General features: G+C 40.8%; 1 protein-coding gene across 2 annotated transcripts; it reads left to right on the forward strand.

Annotated features, from left to right (window-relative positions):
- Positions 1 to 72: 72 nt before the first annotated feature.
- On the forward strand, positions 73 to 19,595 carry GPRIN2 (G protein regulated inducer of neurite outgrowth 2). Of its 2 annotated transcripts, none has more exons than XM_027895949.1 (2): positions 73 to 128; positions 15,166 to 19,595. In XM_027895949.1, the coding sequence occupies exon 2, from the start codon at positions 15,182 to 15,184 to the stop codon at positions 16,985 to 16,987; it is 1,806 nt and encodes a 601-aa protein (XP_027751750.1). In that variant the 5' UTR covers positions 73 to 128; positions 15,166 to 15,181; the 3' UTR covers positions 16,988 to 19,595. The 2 variants fall into 2 exon arrangements, with proteins under 2 accessions (XP_027751750.1, XP_027751749.1); XM_027895948.1 differs by lacking the exon at positions 73 to 128 and adding an exon at positions 12,157 to 12,282.
- The last annotated feature ends 690 nt before the right edge of the window (positions 19,596 to 20,285 follow it).

Raw genomic sequence — 20,285 nt, forward strand, 5'->3', positions numbered from 1 at the left:
TGTATTGCCCGTTCTCTCGTCTCCTGTAAGGACACCGAGCCCTCCCTGTTTTACCAGCAGGTCTTTGAGAGTAACAAAGCAGATGAGGGGAAGGGAGAGGAGCTGCACAGAGACAGACCCAGGCTTCTGTAAGTGCTGTGTTGGCAGCAGGGGGGTGATAGCTGGACTGAAAAGCCCAGGAAATGGTAGTTTTTTCTAAAATGATGAGAGCTATGGCTCCGAGCTTTAATTGAATTTAATATATTTCTGCAGAAGGTGGGGTTTTTTTGGTGCTGGTGTCTTACATGTGTGTGTGTGTTTGTCTTTTAGTAAGTGTTTCTAGAATATTCTTGTCACTGTTTCTTTGGGGGAGAAAACCACTCATAATGTTGTTCATCTTATTCCTCTGCACATCTGCAAGTTTATGAAGATGCTGTTTGATTATCCTTTGTGTGTATGTTAGGGTCTTGATACTAAAAATAAGAGAAAAGAGTAAATCGTACTATTTTAAATCATTGCCTTTTAGTACTAATCTGCCAGAGAATGATTTACGTTGTTTTTTTATACCATTTGTACCACTTTTTTTTTTAATTCCTAAGAAGTTAATATCCAACACTTGAGAAAACCTGAGGAATATTTCAGTGCTTTCTGCATATCAGCTTTGTTTTACTCTCTTCCTTCCTAGATAAATGATCAATTGCTATTTAGAATGGCAAAGAAAATTTTTCTCCTGAACCAAAACATGTCTCTTCCAATGTGAAAGATTTGATTTGGTTTGGCTTTTTATTGTCACTAGAGTAAATGTTTCAAATCAGAATCCTTAGTAGAAGGGTGTTTTGTGTGTGTGTTGTGGTTTACAACTTCCTATGATTAAATGCAAAAATCTGTGCTGATGCACTTCTGGTTTTCAGGGCAAGGTGTTTAAAAGGGAGGGGGGGAGCAAGCAGTTATTTCTGTTTAGAGAACTCAAAGCGTGAAAGGTGACTAGAAAGACAGCCATAAGATAAAATATATTTTGTAAGATGTTGTTCTTGTGCATAAATAAGATGGACTACATAGAGATCAAAATCTACCTCTCTTTCATTGACTCAAGCTTCAAAGTTATCGTCTTGTACAAAAGGATCCGTGATTTCCTTGCACCAAGACATGGATTAAAGCTTGCAGGTAGTTGTTTGTATGTTTAGGGCCAAGCATATGTCTGAATGCTTGCAGGATGTAGATTGTAGTAAGATACGAGTTCAAAAACCTCTGCATGGAGCCTCTGTGTAAAAGAATTAGGTTTAGGGAAGGTTTCATTAATGAGGGTGGGTTAGATGAGGACTTTATGTTTTCATGTTGTGACTCAGTTACTCTGTAAAACACTTCTCCAGTTATAGGATTTTGTTGATTTTTACAATCCAGACCTTTTAACTTAACTGTACTCTAGAGAAAGCTGCAATTGCAATTTAATTGCTCTGACAGTTATCTAAGACTGCATAAACAAGAGCAGTAAACTGCATATGGTCTTGTGGTGTCTGAGCTGGTTTATGATGCCAGATGTCATAAATTCCCATTAGATAGCCATGTCAAATCCATATTTTTCCTGCCATAGTAAACTGTGCGTATTCACTTTGCACCTGAAAAATTCAAAGTGTCTGAGGGAGGGTAAAATAAATGAAAGCTGTTCTTGATAATCATTATGTTTCTGCAGTTCAGTTTTCTTTCTGTTAAGGGTAATAACAAAGGGTAAATTGGAGGTAGCATTAAAACACTCCAGGAGCAGAGAAGTTTGCTGTAACAGTGAGATAATGTTACACCTGAGTGCAGGTGGGTTAGTTCTGAGCAGAACAGCACTAAAATCCTGTTTCTTCCTCAGCAGCTCTTCTGGAGGATAAAGAGCCTGAATTGTCCATTGCTTTCCCCTGGAGTTAATGTTTTTCAATGAGAATGGAGTGTACTTCATTGGTCCTTTGTGTTTGGATATTGCAAGCTGTTATCCCATTTGCAGGAGAATGAAGCCTAGGAATGATGCTTTCAAAGACTAAGGACTAGACAGAGAGCTGTTAATGGTGTTTTTTGGATAAGTACTTTTTCCAGTTAATTAGGAAAAATATAGCTTATTTTTGTTACTGTATGCTGCAGTTTCACTGTTTCAAGTGACCCTCAAGTCACTGGGCAATTCTCTTACTTCCTAAAGGAAACAAAGGTTTGTATCTTTGGCAGGTGTCTGTGATATTTCATTGCTTGTAGCCCCAAACCATTCTGGCCCAAGAGCAGCAGTGCAACAGGAATCATAGGCCACAAATGATGTTACACTTTACTGTCCTTGTCAGCCATGAACTCTTTAGGTTTTTATTGGCATTTTTAATTTGTGTTTGAGGGGTTTGTTTGGTTGGTTTTGTCATTTCCCATAACAATGAGTCACACCATGGGGCCCTTTGGTTAATTCTTGCCATTTCATTGCACAGAAATAAGAGGTTTTTAACTGGTATAAACTATAAAGCTGTATTATATGTTGAAAAGGCTTCTCTCTGGGCTGTTAAAATTCTGGGAGATCTGATTTATCTAAACTCTGAATAGTCTTGGTGGTTGTTTTTTTTTTTATTGAGGGAGAATGAGGGGGTGTTTCAGTGATGTGAGAGAAATCTTTTCTGTAAAAGCAAAATGAGGGGGAGAATGAAAATAAATGTTGGAGTAGAGTGGTCAGGAATATCTGCACGAGGGATACAACGAGAAGGTAGTGAACTGAAAAATACTGCACGAGCTATTCTATGGTTAAGATAATGTGATGCAATATTTCCTATGGATGCCTTATAACTATTGAATCAATCTATAGCTATGCAGCTGTTAGTTCATATATGTCTTAAGAGCTGTCCCTTAAGGAGTATCCTCTGATTCCTTAGTGGGCAAGAAGTTGATCTTTTCCATTTAGGAAAGCTGTTAAAGTTTTCAGAATAGAGTTCCACTCAGAGAAATTATCTGTAGCAACAGGAACCACAAAAAAAAATGTCTCTACTGCTGCTTAGGTGTATATTCAGAGCATGGGAATTGGGTCAGGGCAGCTAAATGGAGTTGACATCAGCCAGGACTTTGCTGGCCTGGTGATGAGGGTGAGCATTAAGCATGTGAGTTATAGCCAAGCATCATTCTGCACAAAAAAAACCATCATGAGAAAGATCACCTTTAGACTGGCCTGTCCCCATGTGCATCTTTAAAGTTCTACGTCTTCCAGAATTATGGCTTAACCCTTGTGCAGTGTGGATTTAATACAAAACACGGAAAGGAGCAGGAGTATTTCTCCATCTCCATTTGCTAATTAAGCTTTAGCAAGGGCACACCTGAGTGTGCAAATGAAGGTTAATGGGATTGAGCAGTTTTAAGACCTTCATTTGACTTGCAGAGCTTTGCTGTGGTCAGCAGTGCATAAAACTGAGAGAACCCAGTTCATCAGAGCTGAATTGGAAGATCCAACTTCCTTTTCAGCTCAAACTGGGCAAACCTGACGTGGAAATTGGAGAGATGATAAATGCACAAAGCTGCCCTGTTTCATTTTTTGGGATTTTTTTTTAGACTTTTAAAATTATTTAGTTCTCAATGTCCTCTAAACTGTGGAAGAGGTGGAGTGTTTTTGTTGCTTTAGTAACATGAGAGGTGCTAATGGATTGGAAAACTTTGGGAGTCACTGCCTCCTTCCTATGTATCCCCTGGCCTATGGAATACAGGGATCACTTCTGTGACTTTCCAAAGTCATTCCTTTTTTAACTTGTTTCAGTAAGAGGTGCAGGTTTCGCTAATCAATTAAAAGATGGTTTAGTATTGCAAAATGGCTGCACATTTCAGCTTCTCTTGAGGCTCAGGATGAGAAGCTACGTGAAAACTTCTCATTGGCAAGGACAGATAAAAGCACAAAATTATGAAAACAATAAAAAAAATCATTGTATCACTCATTTTTGAAGGGACCTTAGGAACCCATCTATTCCCATCTCCTGCTCAAAGCAGAGACAGCTATGAGATCAGATCAGATTTCTCAGGGTTATGTCTGCTTGAGCCTTGAATGTGGCCAAACCAAGGTTTGAAAAGCAAAGAATTCTTGTAACAGGGACTTTATTCATTATAAGCAGTATCTTGTTAACACCAGATGCTTACAGAGTTATCCTCTAGCTATCCTCAGGATCTTCCTCTATCTGAGTGATGACAGGAGCTGAATTGCCTTGCAGCTTTTGAGTTGTTCCAAATGTATGCCTCAAAATTTTATGTTCCTGACATTATTAAATATTTAATAAGGAAGTAGAGTCTGCTACTTTGATCTGCTACTTTACTATGTCTTGGTTTTTCTCTCCTCAAGGTCTCTGGTGGTAAATAAACCTTAGATAGCATGGGCTTTCCTCTAGCTGAGCTCCAATGTTTTTCTTCTCTCCTGAGAAGTCCTGAGAGAGTAGAGAGATGCTCCCTTTCATCCCTTTCAGGCATTTTATGAAAAATACAGATAATAGTTTCCCACATTGGACTGATTAGACCACACAGAAATTGGGGCAGTTGCTTTTTTGAGAGGCAGAGATTGCACTTTGACATAATAACTTTTTCTTATGACAGAATATCAAATTTGAAATGAAAACTTCTTCCTAGTTCCTCCCATGTTCTTTGTTTATAGATTTCAAAGCCAGCTCATACTACAATGGCAGCTTTTAGCAGTGCTATGAAATACGATTAGATAGTCCTCTTTTTAGTCCTTTTCAGTACTCACTTATCCCTTTGGATAGAGATTGCCAGTTCTTCTCCAGCTTAAGGATATACAAAAGACAGCTTGCAGTGTGAACTGACGGCTTAAATTCCTGAGAGAATCTCTTTTTCAGGAGAAGTTCATCATAGTAAATAAAAGCTTGCAAGTGAATGTGGCAATGCAGGACAACATGGTCTAGAGTTGTGACAGCTTTGCTTATAAAGGATTAATGAAGCTGCTTATAATAAAATATTGCTATTTATTATACCACGCATATATAATATGCATCCTGTTAGCGTGCAAATTATATAGAGAGTGTATACATACAACACCTAATTTGAGAAACTCTGGTAATACTGGGTTTGTGTATTTGAAATCCTTAAGATAACTCATCCTCACTTGATGCTTGAAAGCTGGGGGAGGTGGGGGTGTGCTTCTGAGGCTTGGTTAGTGTCTCAACTTTACTGGTAAGGTGAGCTTTCTGCAAGTACCACAAGAATTTCCTCTGGAGATGCTCTATTTATTTCTTTCAAACCAAGTCTTACAAAAGAAGGGCCACAATACATTATTTTCAATGTCTTATATTTAATATCTTTCACTCTGGGGTTTGAGAGTGCTCTGCAATCATGAATTAAGCCTTTAAATACCTTCATCAGGGGCTTGTGAATCTAATCCCTGAGTCACAGTGAGTAAACTGAGTCACAAAGGGAATGACTTGCTCAAGGTCATACAGTATGTCAGTGGGCACAGACAGAATTAGAAGGCAATTGTTTCCTCTTTCTAATTACCAAGCAATTGTTATTTATAACCTGGAAGTCAGTTTTCTGTCTCTCTATGATGTAAAAGTCAATCTTCTCCCTCCTACTGCTGAGAGCAGCTTCTGGATGTAGATAGATTGTCGTTTTGAATCTCTCTTTTCTCCAGGGTTTTGTGTATAGTTCACAAACACTCATTTAAATAAAGAATTGAAGGGGCTTTTGAGGCCCTTTGTGTAGTGTTCAATCACAGGGAAAAACAAGGGAACAAGAAATGAAGGTAAATTACTGGGTCTCGCTAGATGAGTTGTCAATTTTTTCCAGGTAGGAAAGAGACTCAACTATTACATTGTCGAAGAAGAATGAAGCGCCTTTGGTTGTTTTGGTGGGGCATCTTTCAGTCTAAAATACTGTTTTCCTTGATCCTAATGGAGATGTTTTTACTATTACTATTACTTTTGTTTATGTCCCCATTACTCCTGTTTGATGCCGCTGTAGGAACCGCCGTCCTTCAATTAAGGTTGATATGTGAACATGAAAAGCCGCTGTACCTGAGGCTATACCCAGGCAGTATCTTTAAGGCAGATTTGAGCTAGTAACTAGTTATAAAGCTTTTATCTCTGTTGGCACAACACTGGACCAAGCGAGTGAGCTTTTTGGAAAGGCTGGGCACGTTAGACAGAGGCTCAGCTCTGTGCTTTTGGCCACCGCCTTTCAGCCAGCACAGAGCGCACACACACAGTGACTGTCCATCCATTCAATCAGGCTCTGTGACAGCTTTAGGTGTCAGATGTGTGTTCAGGTGTCAGGGCAGAGTATTTCACTGCCCTCATATTCAAAGGTAACCAACTACCGTGCTGAATCCTGCTGTTAGAGCCAGGGTATCCATAGGGTAAGGTGTCTTGGCCAAGTTCACATCTTCCCACTAACTGTTGCTATTAAGCTTTCAGGCAAATAGCAAAAATGATTATTTGAACATTTTCCACTAAAACACATGAATTTACAAGTAGACATTCTAATCACTTAGCCAGGTTGTGTGGAGTTTGTTGGACATGCAAACTGCCAGCCTCTCGTAAAGGTTGCATTAATATCCAGCTGTATTCCCTTGCTCTGAGGTTGGAAGCAGGCTGTAAATGAGCTGCTGGTTTTCTGCATGATTTCTAAGTTCATGCTCCTTCACAGGCAGCTGTGATTCACACAGTTTGCATGCCTGGGTGTCTGGCAGGCAGAGGCTTGCTGAGCAAGCAATGGCTGTGTGTCTTTGCAGAGTTCCAGATGAGTGGGTTTGCTTGGGAAGCAGTCTGCTCAGGATTGAGGAATACACGCAGAAAGGGAGCTTTAAGGAGCACAAGTCTTTCTATACCAGACTGACCCTGTCCCCTCCAAGTTGGTATGTGTTGATGGAATACTATTTGATCCTCTGCTATGAAGAGGAAAAGGTTCACTAGGGTCTGTTGCTCTGAAATACATCCAAATTTTCAAAGATCATCGCACGTTTTCTGCATTAAATATCAATTCCTAAAGAAATTGTGAAATGTTTTTCTCACAGGACTTCTGTACTACCAGTGGATATCAGTAGCCAGCAATTCTTAACAGCATAAACCTGGCAGCTGAATTAACAGTTTCATTTTGCTTAATTCTGATCTGCTTAAACCAGAAATTATATTAATATACCACTTCTGTAGGCATGCACTGTTCACTGTAAGCATGATTCTAGGTCAGTGTTGCCTGCTGTCGTAATATTTCATTTTTTTAAAGCCCCAGCTGCTGAAAACAGCTGATTACATGAGCATATCAGAATATTTCAGTTGTAATTAAAACATTTTAAGTCTTCTGAGTGAAGAGCTGAGCTTAAAAGAAGTGAGCTGTCAAACACTAACAGTGAGCATCCAATATGACTGTACAATATCTCATATTTTAGCTCTGTTTGGTATATTGTAGGGTAATTGAATGCTGAGGCAGATCTGTGTGCACACACAGAGTGGGAGTAATGTTTTGCTTGTAAAATTCTTCTAAAAAAAGATCAAAATCCAAGATTTTTTGAAATTGTTTCTGGGACGGATGATTAAGTAAAGAAAGGTGGTGAAGAGGATGCATAGTTACACAGTAATCATGTGGTGGTGTCAGGACTACATCCCAACACATGCTTCCCTTGTGATAGAGTGCATCTCTCTCTGGTTTCCCAATGATTTTTTTAGAGCCCCATGTGAATTGTCCTGCCTGGGAGTTCAGCTAAAGATGTCACTGAAATAGTCTCCTTGGGTTCATCCATATCAGGCTCCTCTCTAGTGGCACTCTCACTTTAGTTCTTCTTATTCTTAAAATTCAGAGTTCTCAGCTCTGCTTTCCTGGCTCAGACTGTCCCAGGGCTGTGGGCTGTCCCTGCAGGTTCTTAAAAGAGAATGTTCTCCCTCTTGCATGGCTTTTCTTACGCTGTTGGGGTAACTGTGGACACAGTGGCCCTGTCCTTCTGTACTGAGGTGAATGTATTGGAATATGTTGGAATGTATTCATTTTCTGATGTGGCAACTCATTGTTATCCCCTCGTGAGGTCACTGTTAACCAGGCTACCCATGGTCCCTTCAGCATTTGGGGGAAGAAGTCTCTGCTTCACTCCTCAATACGGAGATGGGAAAAGGGGACTCTTTCCTTCTCATCTTGTTACCAGTCAATGCAGAGAGAGGTCAGTCCAGTGTGCCTTTGCAGTGCTGTGCACTGAGGGTCATAACTCTTCTGCTCTCAGATTTTCTAGCCTGTCAAATGTACTCCTCTTCCTAGAGGTGAGTTGTGGTCCCAGTGACATGAACCGTTGTCACCAGTGCTTCTCGTGGTGCAGAACTGAGAAACGATCCCATCCATTCCCCTCAGTGTGCACTTGTCTGCTGTGTCCATCTGATGGCATTTGTAGGTGCCCAGACCAGTCAGTCCTGTGGATCTGTCTGATCCTTGAAAATATTGAAGATGACCTAAAATATTTACAAAAGGACATTAGCAGATTGGACTGAAAAAGTCATAGTACATTTATAATGCTATTCCAAAATGCAAAGCCTACAGGAAGATGATGGATTAAAGGTTAAGTGATTGGGGTCTCAACCTAAGTCTTTATTAATCTAGTTGCATTGAAATAGTTGTACTGACAGAATTTGGAGAAATTCTTTTATGTTCCGTGACGAGTGATACTTTTTACCCTGTTGTAACTCCTCTGTTTCTTCCTTTCACTTATAATTCACCAAAATAAAATAGCAATTAAAAACAACAACAGAACCCCTAATCCCAGACACTTGAATCTCTAAGCTTTTTACCAAGGCTAATCCTGTTTCTCCAGTGCCTTTCAAGTGGTTTGACTCCCCCCACCCAACATAAATGTTAGTGATTACTGTTAATGAACTGTTTCTTTCAGTAGTAGTAGTAAGGGAGAGGCCATCAGAACTCATCATACTAGCATGTCAATCTTTTTGTAAGTGCAAAACAGATCTTTATTATCTTGTGGAAATTACTGGTAATTCTCAATGTGGGCAAGCAGGGACACATTTTTAGACGTAACCTTGCTCTTATTTTTTTTGTTTTGGGGTTATAAGTCTCTTCAAAATTAGTAGTGCTCTAAAAGAAATCAATGTCATATTGGATGATGTTCCTTTTTATGTCATTTTACCACAGTAAACATGTATCTTAGTTCAGTTTTAGGTTCCAATAAGGAACAGACATTGTTTAAATACAAGGCCTGAAGAGAACACAGTGTAAATATGCTGTACTGCTTCTGATACCTGAGGTAATTTGGCTGTTCAGGCAGAAATTTAGGTGTTCCTGTGTGTGTGTCTTGTGTCCCAGGCAGGTGTCAGCAGTGTTCATGGCTAAGTGACAGCTGCCCCTTACGTTGTAGTTGAAGTTCTGTCATTTTAACCGTAAACTACTCTTGCCTTTTCAAATGTATAACCATGGTGTTTGTAATAAGATTAAACAGAGTTAAGAACCTACATATAGCAGCCTTCTATTCAAGTAAATCTTCTAAGTTAATTAAAATCACACTACTCTCCTTGTATAAAACATATCTGTGTTTGTCTTGGAGTTCAGTGCTATTGCAGAAATTCTGTGTTTGCCTTGTGAAGCTGATGATTGCACAGGTTACTGATGCACAGTGAGGCCAGAATGATGCAAATAAAGGAGCAAATTCAGGTCAAGGACCCGAAATTTACAGCTGTCATCCAAAAATATCGGTGTGGATCAAATTGCCAAATGATTTTCCAAATTACACATTTGCATATTATTGCTCTCACTTCTGAAACTGGCTCTGATTTTATCACTTATTTTGCAGTCAGATGCTGGTTTTGAAAGCATAAAATGAAATGTTGCGAAGAAATTTTTGGTTTTTCCGTTGTATGATCAGCAGAGTAAAGATGGGTGGAACAGCCTGCAGTCACTGTTACAAGAGTGGTTGACATGTGGGTTGACTTGTGGGTTGACCACCACACTTACATAAAGCAAAAACAAACTGTGGAACTCTAAGAGGAATAAGTCTCTGGCACTGCATGCCTGTTTCTAGTAAATAGCATTAAATTTCTCTTACTCTTCCCAAATTCTGCAAGTATTCTGCAAGGGATGGGAGATTTAAATTAGATTTAGGAAGAAATTCTTTACTGTGAAGGTGATGAAGCACTGGGACAGGTTGCCCAGTGAAGTTATGGATGCTCCATCCCTAGAAACGTTCAAGGCCAGGTTGGGTGGAGCCCTGAACAACCTGATGCAGTGAGTGGAACCTCAGCCGTGGCAGGGGGTTGGAACTAGGTAATCTTTAAGGTCCCTTCCAAACCAAACCATTCTGATTCTGTGAAAGAGCATAGTCACTCTTGTCAAGTCACGTGTCTCGCCAAGTTGCAGTGTAGATTTTTTTCTTGAGACAGTTCTCAAAATCAAGCATCCTTAAAGGATCCAGCAGCTGAGTTCCTTTTGTGGCATTTTGTAGTTTCTCTCTTTGCTTGTTGGAGGAAATGGCTGGATTTCTTTTGTTATTAACACATCATCTCATTTCAGTATCCCATGTTAGTATCCTCCTTATGAAAACTGTGATCTGTTTTGCAGATGTCTCATTTTTCATATCACTCTTTTGAGGCCTGCCAATGCAGGGAGGAAAGCAATCACTAAGGGATACATAATACAGAAGCTAAATATGATCATACTGAAATACATGTGGTGCTATTATTTTACATGAAATCTTACTTTATATATTGACAGGCATGGAACATAAACATACTGAAGAATTTTAGAATCATCATTAATTTACCAGTGTATGTCTTTCAATTGATAACATACATTGTATTTAATATTTTGAGACTAAATTTACTGGTGCATTAAATAGGTCACAACTTTAATCATAAGTCATAGCAAAATACACATTTGTTGCTTTAAAGTAGTTCAGTGGAATTAGTGAAAGCAGCCTAGATCCTCTCATAAGCTATCTGAAGCTAAGCCAAAAATAGTGGATGTTAATTCCATTTCTATCCTAATCCTTTCTCTGCTTGTCTAACAATTTTCTATATATTCATAGCAGAGTATCTGCCTCAAAGTTACTGCTTTCTTGTTTGTCTAGTCAGGTGTGGATTTCCTTTGAGCTTCCAAATTAGAATCTTTCAGACAAGCTCAGAACCTACAATAGGTATTTTGAATGAAATTCCTTCCCTATAAATGGTGTATTTACTTTTGAAGAAGCAAAGTTAAGCAAAGCAATCTTCTCTACCCAGTTGGTTTGGGTCTCTAAGTACCCACTAAGTCATCTGTGTCTCTATCCACGTGTCACATGCTAATCCGTTTCTAATTAGCTGGTTCACAGAATACAGTGGTGTTGTACGACTGTGACATTAGAGAGGTCCCGTGTTTTGGGCTTGGATTTTGTTGTTGTTGTTGTTGTTGTTGAAAAAGTTTGTCACACAGTTCTCGGTGCCTGACCCAGCCCCTTGCTGGTAGGTGCGTCAGTGTGACCATCCAGACACTTCTGCTTCCTTCCTGCTCCTTCTCCAGAGTCACCAGCTGGATGAGCCTCCCAGGCCCCCGTGGGACGTGCTGCACCTCAGCGTGTGGGTGTGCGGGGTCGGGCCCCTTCTGTGGGGGCTGTGGACCTACATGGAAGAATTTCTGTGCACCCTGAGCAGTCAGTGCCAGCACTGCACGTGTGAAAGGTGCTTTGGGAAGTAAAGTGTGGGATTACGTGCCACTTCCAAAGGCTTGTGAAGAAGGGTGCTGCACGTACGGGTTTGCTCTGGGTTTGTGCCACGTGTGGGTTTGTGTTTCTGCAAAGGGGGACGGTCTTTTTTTTCCTCCCTGTGCTGACGTTAGTGATGTGGTTGGATTGATGAACTGATGTAATGAGAGCTAAGCCTCTTCAAAAACAACAACAAAAAAAAGAGTTATCAGGATTAGCAAGCTGGTGTGTTTGTGGCACACCTGCAGGCTGACTTACGCTGCTGTGAAATGCTGAGGCAACGTTTGGCTGCAGCAGAGGTGAGGAAAGGCCAGGGCCACCACAGATCTGTTCTGCAGCTGTCACTCTCCGTGCAGAGCTCCACGTGCACAAGTCTGGCCCAGGGCCCTGCCTCTGCCAGGTGGACACAATGTTCTGGTTGTCTAAGATCTCCTAAATGGGGCAGAGGAGCAGGGAATGAAGGGGGAAAGCATTAGCTGGCCTATAAAAGGAGAAATGTTCAGGCTGCCTGGGAAAAGTAACTTCAGATTTCAACGTGACAGGAAAGTGCATTATTCTCAAGGAAGCTGTTTCATCGTGCTTTAATGGGGCTTTGTTTCTTTTTTTACCAATTTTTTCTCCATCCTTAATTGTGTCACAAAGTCTCAAGTGAGAAGGTGAGATGTTATTTTAGTTAACTGTCAATCATTCCTATTGTTTTCAAGGCCCAAAAATCATTGGATAATTGTTACAGTTTTGCTAGCCTGGAACACCGGTATATCTGAGCAGAGATGTTCGAATGCTGCTGGTAGTTGTTGGTTATAACGTTATACATGTAGATGTAGATGTGTAATATGTGTTGCATTGGCTCACATTTGGTCTTGATTTCACCTGCAGTGGGGCAAAAATAAAGTTCTTCAGAGTTCTCTTGGAGGTTTCCTTGCCAGCATCACACTGGATGTTGTTTTCAGTAATGTCACTATATTTGGACTGTTTCATTTGTCTGAATCTGTTTTGTGTGAGGTGATGAATCCGTTTCAAATTGCATCACTTCTTTCAGTTAGAGAGGTTTCTGCAGCAATGCTACACAAAGAAAGCAAATAGAGGCCTTGGTCTTTGTGTATATTTACGTATTTGAACCTTGTAAACTTTGTAAGAGAACCCTTCAAAGTTCACAGAGCCGTGTATCATCTGTAACAGGAGCCTTCCCTTCTCCCGAGTCTCAGTATTTGTGGCTGAGGGTTCCCGTTAGTGACTGTTGTTTCATCCCGGTGTGTGTGAGAGCCTTTGCAGGTGTTATCTGTTAAAGAGATTAAACGTAAGGTTTTCACCTTGCAGACAGCTATGCTCTGGTGTTTAATCCTATTGACTCCTCTGAACTCTGTGTGGCAGACTATCCCCATGTGTGTGAGTGGCTGCAGGACAGATGACGTGCTGGAGGAGGTGAAGCACGAATGAGGGACGGGAAACGGCCTTTTTTCTGCATACAGTCCGAATGTGAGCAAGCCCTTTGCTAGACCATATTGCTGCCAGTCAAAAGTCCCTGCTACACAGCCAGCAATTAGAAGCTTCCCAAGGAAGTGATTATTATTATTATTTTTTAACGATATTATTATTTTTCAACGTTGTCATGCTCTATTTAATTTCATTATGGAAAACAGGCAACACAACTGTGTTTCAGGTGACGGGAAAATTGCAACCTGTTAGCCTGCCAAAGTTACCAGTAAAAATGGAATTACAAGCACTGATAGCTGCCTGGATCAGCAGTAGAGCTCTTGGTTTGTGGATGGAGCAAATGGTGTGCTCTTTATCAGTTATGCTGGTTGATAAATGACTCTTTGAGCCTGTAAATATCACATTAGAAGGATCATTTATTACAGACTTCTCACTGAGAGGGTCAAATGCGAGCCCTTGCAGCCACCAAGTTCTTGGTGTAATGAGCAAACTTTCTTGTTACATTTACAGAATGCTTTTGTTCACCACAGGTATGTAACTTTTTTGTTCCACACATTCATTTTTATTTTAGTGATACGGTGCACAGTTGTGCTGGTTTCTGTAGGAGGCCTGCTAGGGAGGCAGAGTGTATGGAGAACATCTGGGGGAAAGTTGTTTTAAATGACAAGTTGTGGCTTCCACTATACATCTGCACAGCAAAATATCCAGTAGCACTTGACCTGGAAGAAATGCACAAATACTCTAGATTTTCCTGTTCAATAGAATGAGTTCTTGTAGAAAAGAAATACACCTATGCGTGTACATGGATATAAATACATGAGCATGTTAAAATATCCTAGTTATACAAATATTGCAACACCTCTGTGACACCAAGGGAATGTGCATAGTCAATTAGTGGAAGATCTGGTTGAATCAGCAAAAATGAATCACTAAATCTGGTTAGATTAAAAATCTTCAATCACAACTTTTCTTCGATGTGGCAGTGTAAGTATTAACAATATATAGGATGCTACACCCAATAGCAGAAACAAGAATTGACTGAAAAAAGGACAGGAGAAGCACAACCCTTTGGTTAAAGATTTTCTTCTTTTGTTTTTACCCTGCTTTTGGTGCAATGAGTGTGCACCTTCCACAGCCAGCATGAACTTGTGGATTCCCAAAGGTGATCAGCCCAACCAGCCCAAACCATGTACCCTTAACAGAGTCTGTGCTGAGATGCAGACTCTCCTTGGGCCTCTGTGGTTCCTGGAGGAGTTTCACCTCCAGCCTTTCACTGGATCCCTCTTTGCTGCTATCTCCTGTGGTACAGTGGTGAGCACAAGCTAGAAAGCCCTCTAAGCTGTCACAGTCCAGCTGGGTATCTGTGCCCTGTGCTGCCCAGTACTACTTGTTCTGGGAACACTGGCACTGACTCCACACTGGCCTGGGAGAGCTCATCTCTTTGGGTTTTATGTCACATCTCCTCTGCCACAGGTAGCCAAAACAGTTTTTGCTGTGCACTTGTGTGGACTCTGGGAAAAGAGTTGACTAAAATAGTGATCTTCTTGTGAAATGAAATATGAAGAAAAGAGGGAACTTGTTCAGTGGTTAATGGCTTTGTTAATGTTTGAAAGCTCCAGCAATGACTGGAGAAGTTCTGAAATTATAACGTCAAGAGACTCAAAACTGAACATTTCTTTGTTTTGACAATCCGTTAACATTGCTGGCTTAATGAGCACTGTGGCAAAGAGTTATCTGGTTTGAAAATACTTCTGTCTTTGCTTGAGTTACATGACATCTCTGCATGTCCCAAAAATGGCTCCAGTGAATTCAGGGGAGATGATAATTGGTAATGTTGGGATTGCTTTTGTTAAAAGGTAGAAACCAAGAAAATTGTTTCCCTTTGTGTTTTGTGAAATGGAAAAAAAAAAAACAAACCTTTGTGGAAACTGAAAATGGAAACTGACTGGCTTGAGTGTACATACACTAGAATACTGTGCTTTTTAAAGGTATTTGGGAACTGTGAATAGCAAGAAGCCCAGGCAGAAGGCAGTAGAGATTATAGTTTCTGGTACATTTATTTCCTTCTTAAATTGCTTCTTTTTCTTCTCCACCATTTCCTGCAGATCTCTCTTTTTTGCCATGTCAGCTGACAGCCACCAGCTCCACACTCATTCCTACCAGGACTCGCTAAGTTCTACTTGTCACAGACTCTTGAACATCAACAGTCACCCCCTGTCCAAGAGCTCCTCAAATCTGACCTGTGTTGGGCGATCAAGTCTAGAGGAAAGGCTAAACAGCAAACAGGAGCTAAAGAAAAGCTACAGTAGCACAATCTGCCATACCCTGGAAAACAAGGGTGATGCAAGGAGCGTGCAGAGTTCTGGATGGTCCTCCTCACAGTCTGGGAGGATGGGACTTGGATCAGAGGTCCATACCCTAAGTGACCAGTCAGCCAATGGCCGTTCAGAGAGCAGAACTAAGACTACAAATCATTTTGTTATCATTGAACAGCCCTCAGCATCCTGGGAAGTGGGGGATGCTAGGATGTGTGTGAAAAGCAGCACCGTTGAGAATGTCTCTTCAGCCTGTGGTGCTCACCAGAAAAGCCCGTGTGAAATGCAAGAATCAAGAACTGCCCTTCAGAGAAGCCACTCAGACCTAACCTGCAGCTGCAAACAGCAGACTTATGTCACTCACATAGAAACCAGTGCCACCCACTCCAGCCTAAGCTCTTCTAGCTGTAGGCATGGTGGTCCACCAGGGGCTGGGATGTCCTTCCCAACACAGAGGTTTGGATCAGAAACAAATGAAAATACATCTCACTATCAAAACCTTGTGACTCATCTTCCAGTGCTGCCTAAAGACCAACAAGTACCCACAAACACCTTTGACAGTGGCACTATTCCACGTAACACTACTGTTTACACAGATCCTGGAACATTTCATGCTGCTGTTCTAGGACACCACATGCCTGGAAATGGTTTCCCAAACAGGACAATGTTCAATCAAGCCACTGGGATTGTTCATGGTGGTCTGACTTATGGTAATATTCCAAACTCTGCCTACTCCCCCATGGTGATGGCAGTTCATAACAACTCTGCAGGGCCCTGCAGTATAAGGCAGGATGCCTTGAAGGCAGATGCCACCATCCCTGCCTACTGCCACTCCCTGCCCATCCCGTCCATACAGCTTGTTCCGCGGTTGGTGTGCTCCGTCAGTGAGACAGGAAGAGAACCGGTAGCACCTGGCTATTTTCATTCCTTTTCTGCTTCAGACATTCTGACCTATCCTAAGCTGGTGTCTTCAGTAAGTGAATCGGGCCTGGATGCTAAAAGAGTCCTGAAGTGCTGTAATGTTCCTGGAGAACAACTGCAGCACACTCAGCACTGTGCTCACCAGGAGAGAGCTCCTCCAGAAACCAAGGCTGCCTGCGTTGCCCTCAGCAGCCAGCAAGGTGCTGACATGGTAGTGACAACTAAGGATATGTGGACTATGACCTCTATGAATGATTTAACCAGAGGAGTGAAACCACCTCTTGAGCGCAGAGATGCCGAGGTACAAACTCTTCCGACCATGGAATGCAAATCTGTGGCTACAAGCCCAGCAGCTGCAGCAGAAGGTCACCCACACGTATTCCCAGAGGTGAACCTGGAGCAAGACTTGGAGGCCCCCAAATCTCCTGTACGTGAAGTGAGGTGGGATGATGAAGGAATGACGTGGGAAGTGTATGGGGCGTCTGTGGATCCAGAAGTTCTCGGGATAGCCATTCAAAAACATCTCGAGTTTCAAATAGAACAGTTCCAGACAGAGCCTGCTGAGGCGGCTGAGAAAAGTAACGAGGACCCACCTCCTGAAAAAACAGCGAAAAAAAGGCCTTTCAGGACAATGATGCATTCCCTGAGATATCCAAGCTGTTGTGCTCGTTCCAGTACTGCAGTGGAGTGAGCATGGCTGTAGGATGCAGGATAGCTGTACTGCTTTTAAATTGTAAATAAATGCCAACTCTTAATTGATAACACAGTACATGTGGACAGGCCACATCAGGGTAAGTGGGCGAAGTTCAGTGATCATTGAATATACATCAAAGCAAGGAAAAACTTGTGGCTGGGCCCTATGACACAACATAAGGTGGTATCTGCATCATGTCATCTGACTGCTCTTGACTGTATGTAATGTAGCACTGTTTTCTTCTATGTTAGTTTTAAATTATATTGTAAGGAATGAAACTTTTTTTCTAAATGATGCATCTTTTTAAAATAATTATGACGTTTTCTGTATTTTAATAATTTAGGGCTAGAAAACAAAGTTAGAAAATTATGCTTTAATCAAAGTTCTTAGCTTTCAATCCTACCCCCTACAATTGTTTTGGGAGCTTTTGCTGTTAATTTATAATAATGCTGACTATAAGCCCACTTTAACTGTAGAACGACAAAATAGTGTAATGCTCTATGACAAAGAATTGTAACTTTTTCTACATAACTGTGAAGTAATTTCAGTATTACTAGTCCTAACTCTTCCCTCTGCAAGCTCACGTACGTTGGGTGCTCCTCCAACTTTCCAGTTAGTTTGTGGTTACAACAAATTACAGTTTAAATATCCAGAACTGATGTTTACCAAGCAATTGACACAAATGTACAGTATTACCAAAGATGACTCATGTAATGTGAATTACTGAATGCTTGTTTTAGAGACACGAAACAAAAGGTGTTCAGATCAGTCTGTCACACATCATACCCTACAACTCATAAGCAGTTTTGTTTTGCCTTTATTAAAAGTAATTTGCAGTGAGTTCTTTTTATGTGCATCTATCCTGATCAGTCGTTGTTTGGCTGTTGCATAAGCCACAGGGGACAGTTTGCACGTAACCTTTGCTCGTCTTGTGTTTCCTCTCTGGTCTGACGTCAAGCGCCTGCTAAAAGTGAGACCTTGTGTCTCCCCCAAGGTACAGATCTAAGGTTATTTGTTCCGAGTGCCTTGGTCATTTGGGCAGCTTAAAGATTTATTTCCTCCTAAAAACAACTTTGCAGACAGTTTCTCAGTGAGACACCTTTTCTGATAGTGTAATGCAGCCACAGTGCAGGGCCTGCTTGAAGTGAAAGGTTTGTCAAGGAAGCTGAGAGTACTATTCCCAGTGTCATACGTGGCCTTTGGTCAATGAGCTGTGGTGCATTAATATAATAATATAGAGTGGCTGAAGATTAAATTTTCACTCCTGGACAAAGTGGAATTAAGCAGAGCTGGCTGCTGTGAAATTTGCTTTGAGTTCAGGAGGCTTCGTTCAGGCCCTGGGATTTTGGCCTCAATGAAGTCTGAGCTCAAAATGAGTTTTACACAAATCATTTGTGAAACCACTGGAATATGATGCCTTACTCAGGATGCTTCTACAGCTCTGAGCATCCAAGTTTTGATAATGATCCTGGATGTTAAAATTCCTTTTCTTAAAGCTTTAATAGAAGTAAAGAAGTAATGAGTAGTTAAATAAAATCACTCTGCTGTTATTTAGAGTTTAGCTAAACAATTTCTATATAAACTCATTTTGTGGCCCAGAGTATTGAACACTGTTTTCTCCCTGAATTTTTCAAATATTACACTTTGAGAATTTTAAGGACTATGGCAGTCTAAAACCTTGTGTTGCCTGTTGTCATTGGGTGTGCAGGAGAACTAAAGATTTGAAGAGTCAAACTAAACCTTTGAAATAGCAAGTGTAACTTGCACCCATGGCCATTATAATCCATACTTTTAAGCCATTTGACATGTGGAATAACCTGTATTATCTTTTCCACCCCTGCCAATCCAAGAACCCCTCTAAAATAAAGCCCCCCAACTCTAGGAAGGTGATAAAATGGGACCAGTATCAAACTTGTCAGAAAGAGATAGTTTGCAGAAGGGACAGGAACAATATGGTCAAGTCCCTTGAATCCTTCGACTGTTATACTATAAAAGCTGGAACAACTCTTGGATTTCATACAGCTCTGGTGGCAGTTACTTGTGGTTTGTGCATTGGACTTGCTGCCACAGTCCTAAACACTGATTATGATTCCTGAATGAGAAAAGCAGCAGGTAAGGAGAAAGGATACCAATGATTTGCAAGTCCAGAAAAACAGATGCTCACTTATTAGTGTTTAGGATGATAATTGGAGTTACTGTTGTTTATAAAAATAGTGTTTATGTTTGAGGGTTTCCTATGCTTTTGCAAAGGTTTAAAGTACAAGGTATATTAATGGAGATCTAAGAGAAAAAAAAATGAGCAAAAACAGTAATCTGAATATTAGCTGCATGGATAAATAAGTCTTTTCTCTTGTATGATGGGTGCCTCAAAAAAAAAAAAAAAGAAGGCAATTTGGATTCACTTTGCATTTGGGTTCAATTTTTTTAAAAAATTAAATGCAGCCACATTGTGTATTAAGTATTCACTGTTTAAGTGTTACTCTTATAAATGTGAGAACTCTGATTCTGTTTTTTAATGTTTTCTAACTTAGGAAAATCCAAATCCATTACATTCTGCTTTCAAATATGAATAAAGTAGCAGAAAAGCTCATACTAGATTTATAAGTGAGTGAGTCAATGCTGAACACAGATGCTTATCGAGCCAAGGTGAAATCAGGGTGTATTATTTTCTTGAGCCCATCTGAAAGCCAGTTTGCACTGCATTGTGTTCCCTCTGTTCCCCAGCCTGAATGCTCAGGTACCAGTTACAGCTGAGGAAATTGGGGTTGCCCTTCCCTGCAATCCTCAGCGAGGGCTGCACTGACACGCTGGGTGCTTCACCATTGTGCCTCAGTGCTCCTTCTTTCCCCTAACATCTGGGAACAGCCACAGCCAGTGCAGATGTTTGGATGTGTTATGTTGTCCCTACACACTGACTAATGTCTCTAGAAGGATTTCATTGTATATAATACTTGAGGCTGAGAGATTGATAGTGGGCTGAGATGCTTAGCTCAGTGGCTCAGCACAGATTGAAAGGAATTGATACTAATATCAGTATGCCGAAAATGGGGTTCTGAAAAGGCGTTAGAATAATTGCACTCTGAATTATTATCTTCTATTATCATTCCTAGAGGAGAGACTAAAACCTGCCAGACAGTTGACACTGTTAACATTGCAGAGCTGCTATTTGAGATAATCTTTGGCTAGAGGTTTAAATACTGAAACAGAGATATTCTCTCAATGTTTTAAATAAAAACCTTCCATAGTTAAATCAATTTTTAAAAAAACAACAAACCACTAAAAAGTTGCTTTGTCG

Source organism: Empidonax traillii, unplaced genomic scaffold (assembly GCF_003031625.1).
Source record: "Empidonax traillii isolate 1590-97213 ecotype Southwest subspecies unplaced genomic scaffold, ASM303162v1 scaffold475:size860808, whole genome shotgun sequence".
Classification (NCBI taxonomy): Eukaryota; Metazoa; Chordata; class Aves; order Passeriformes; family Tyrannidae; genus Empidonax; species Empidonax traillii.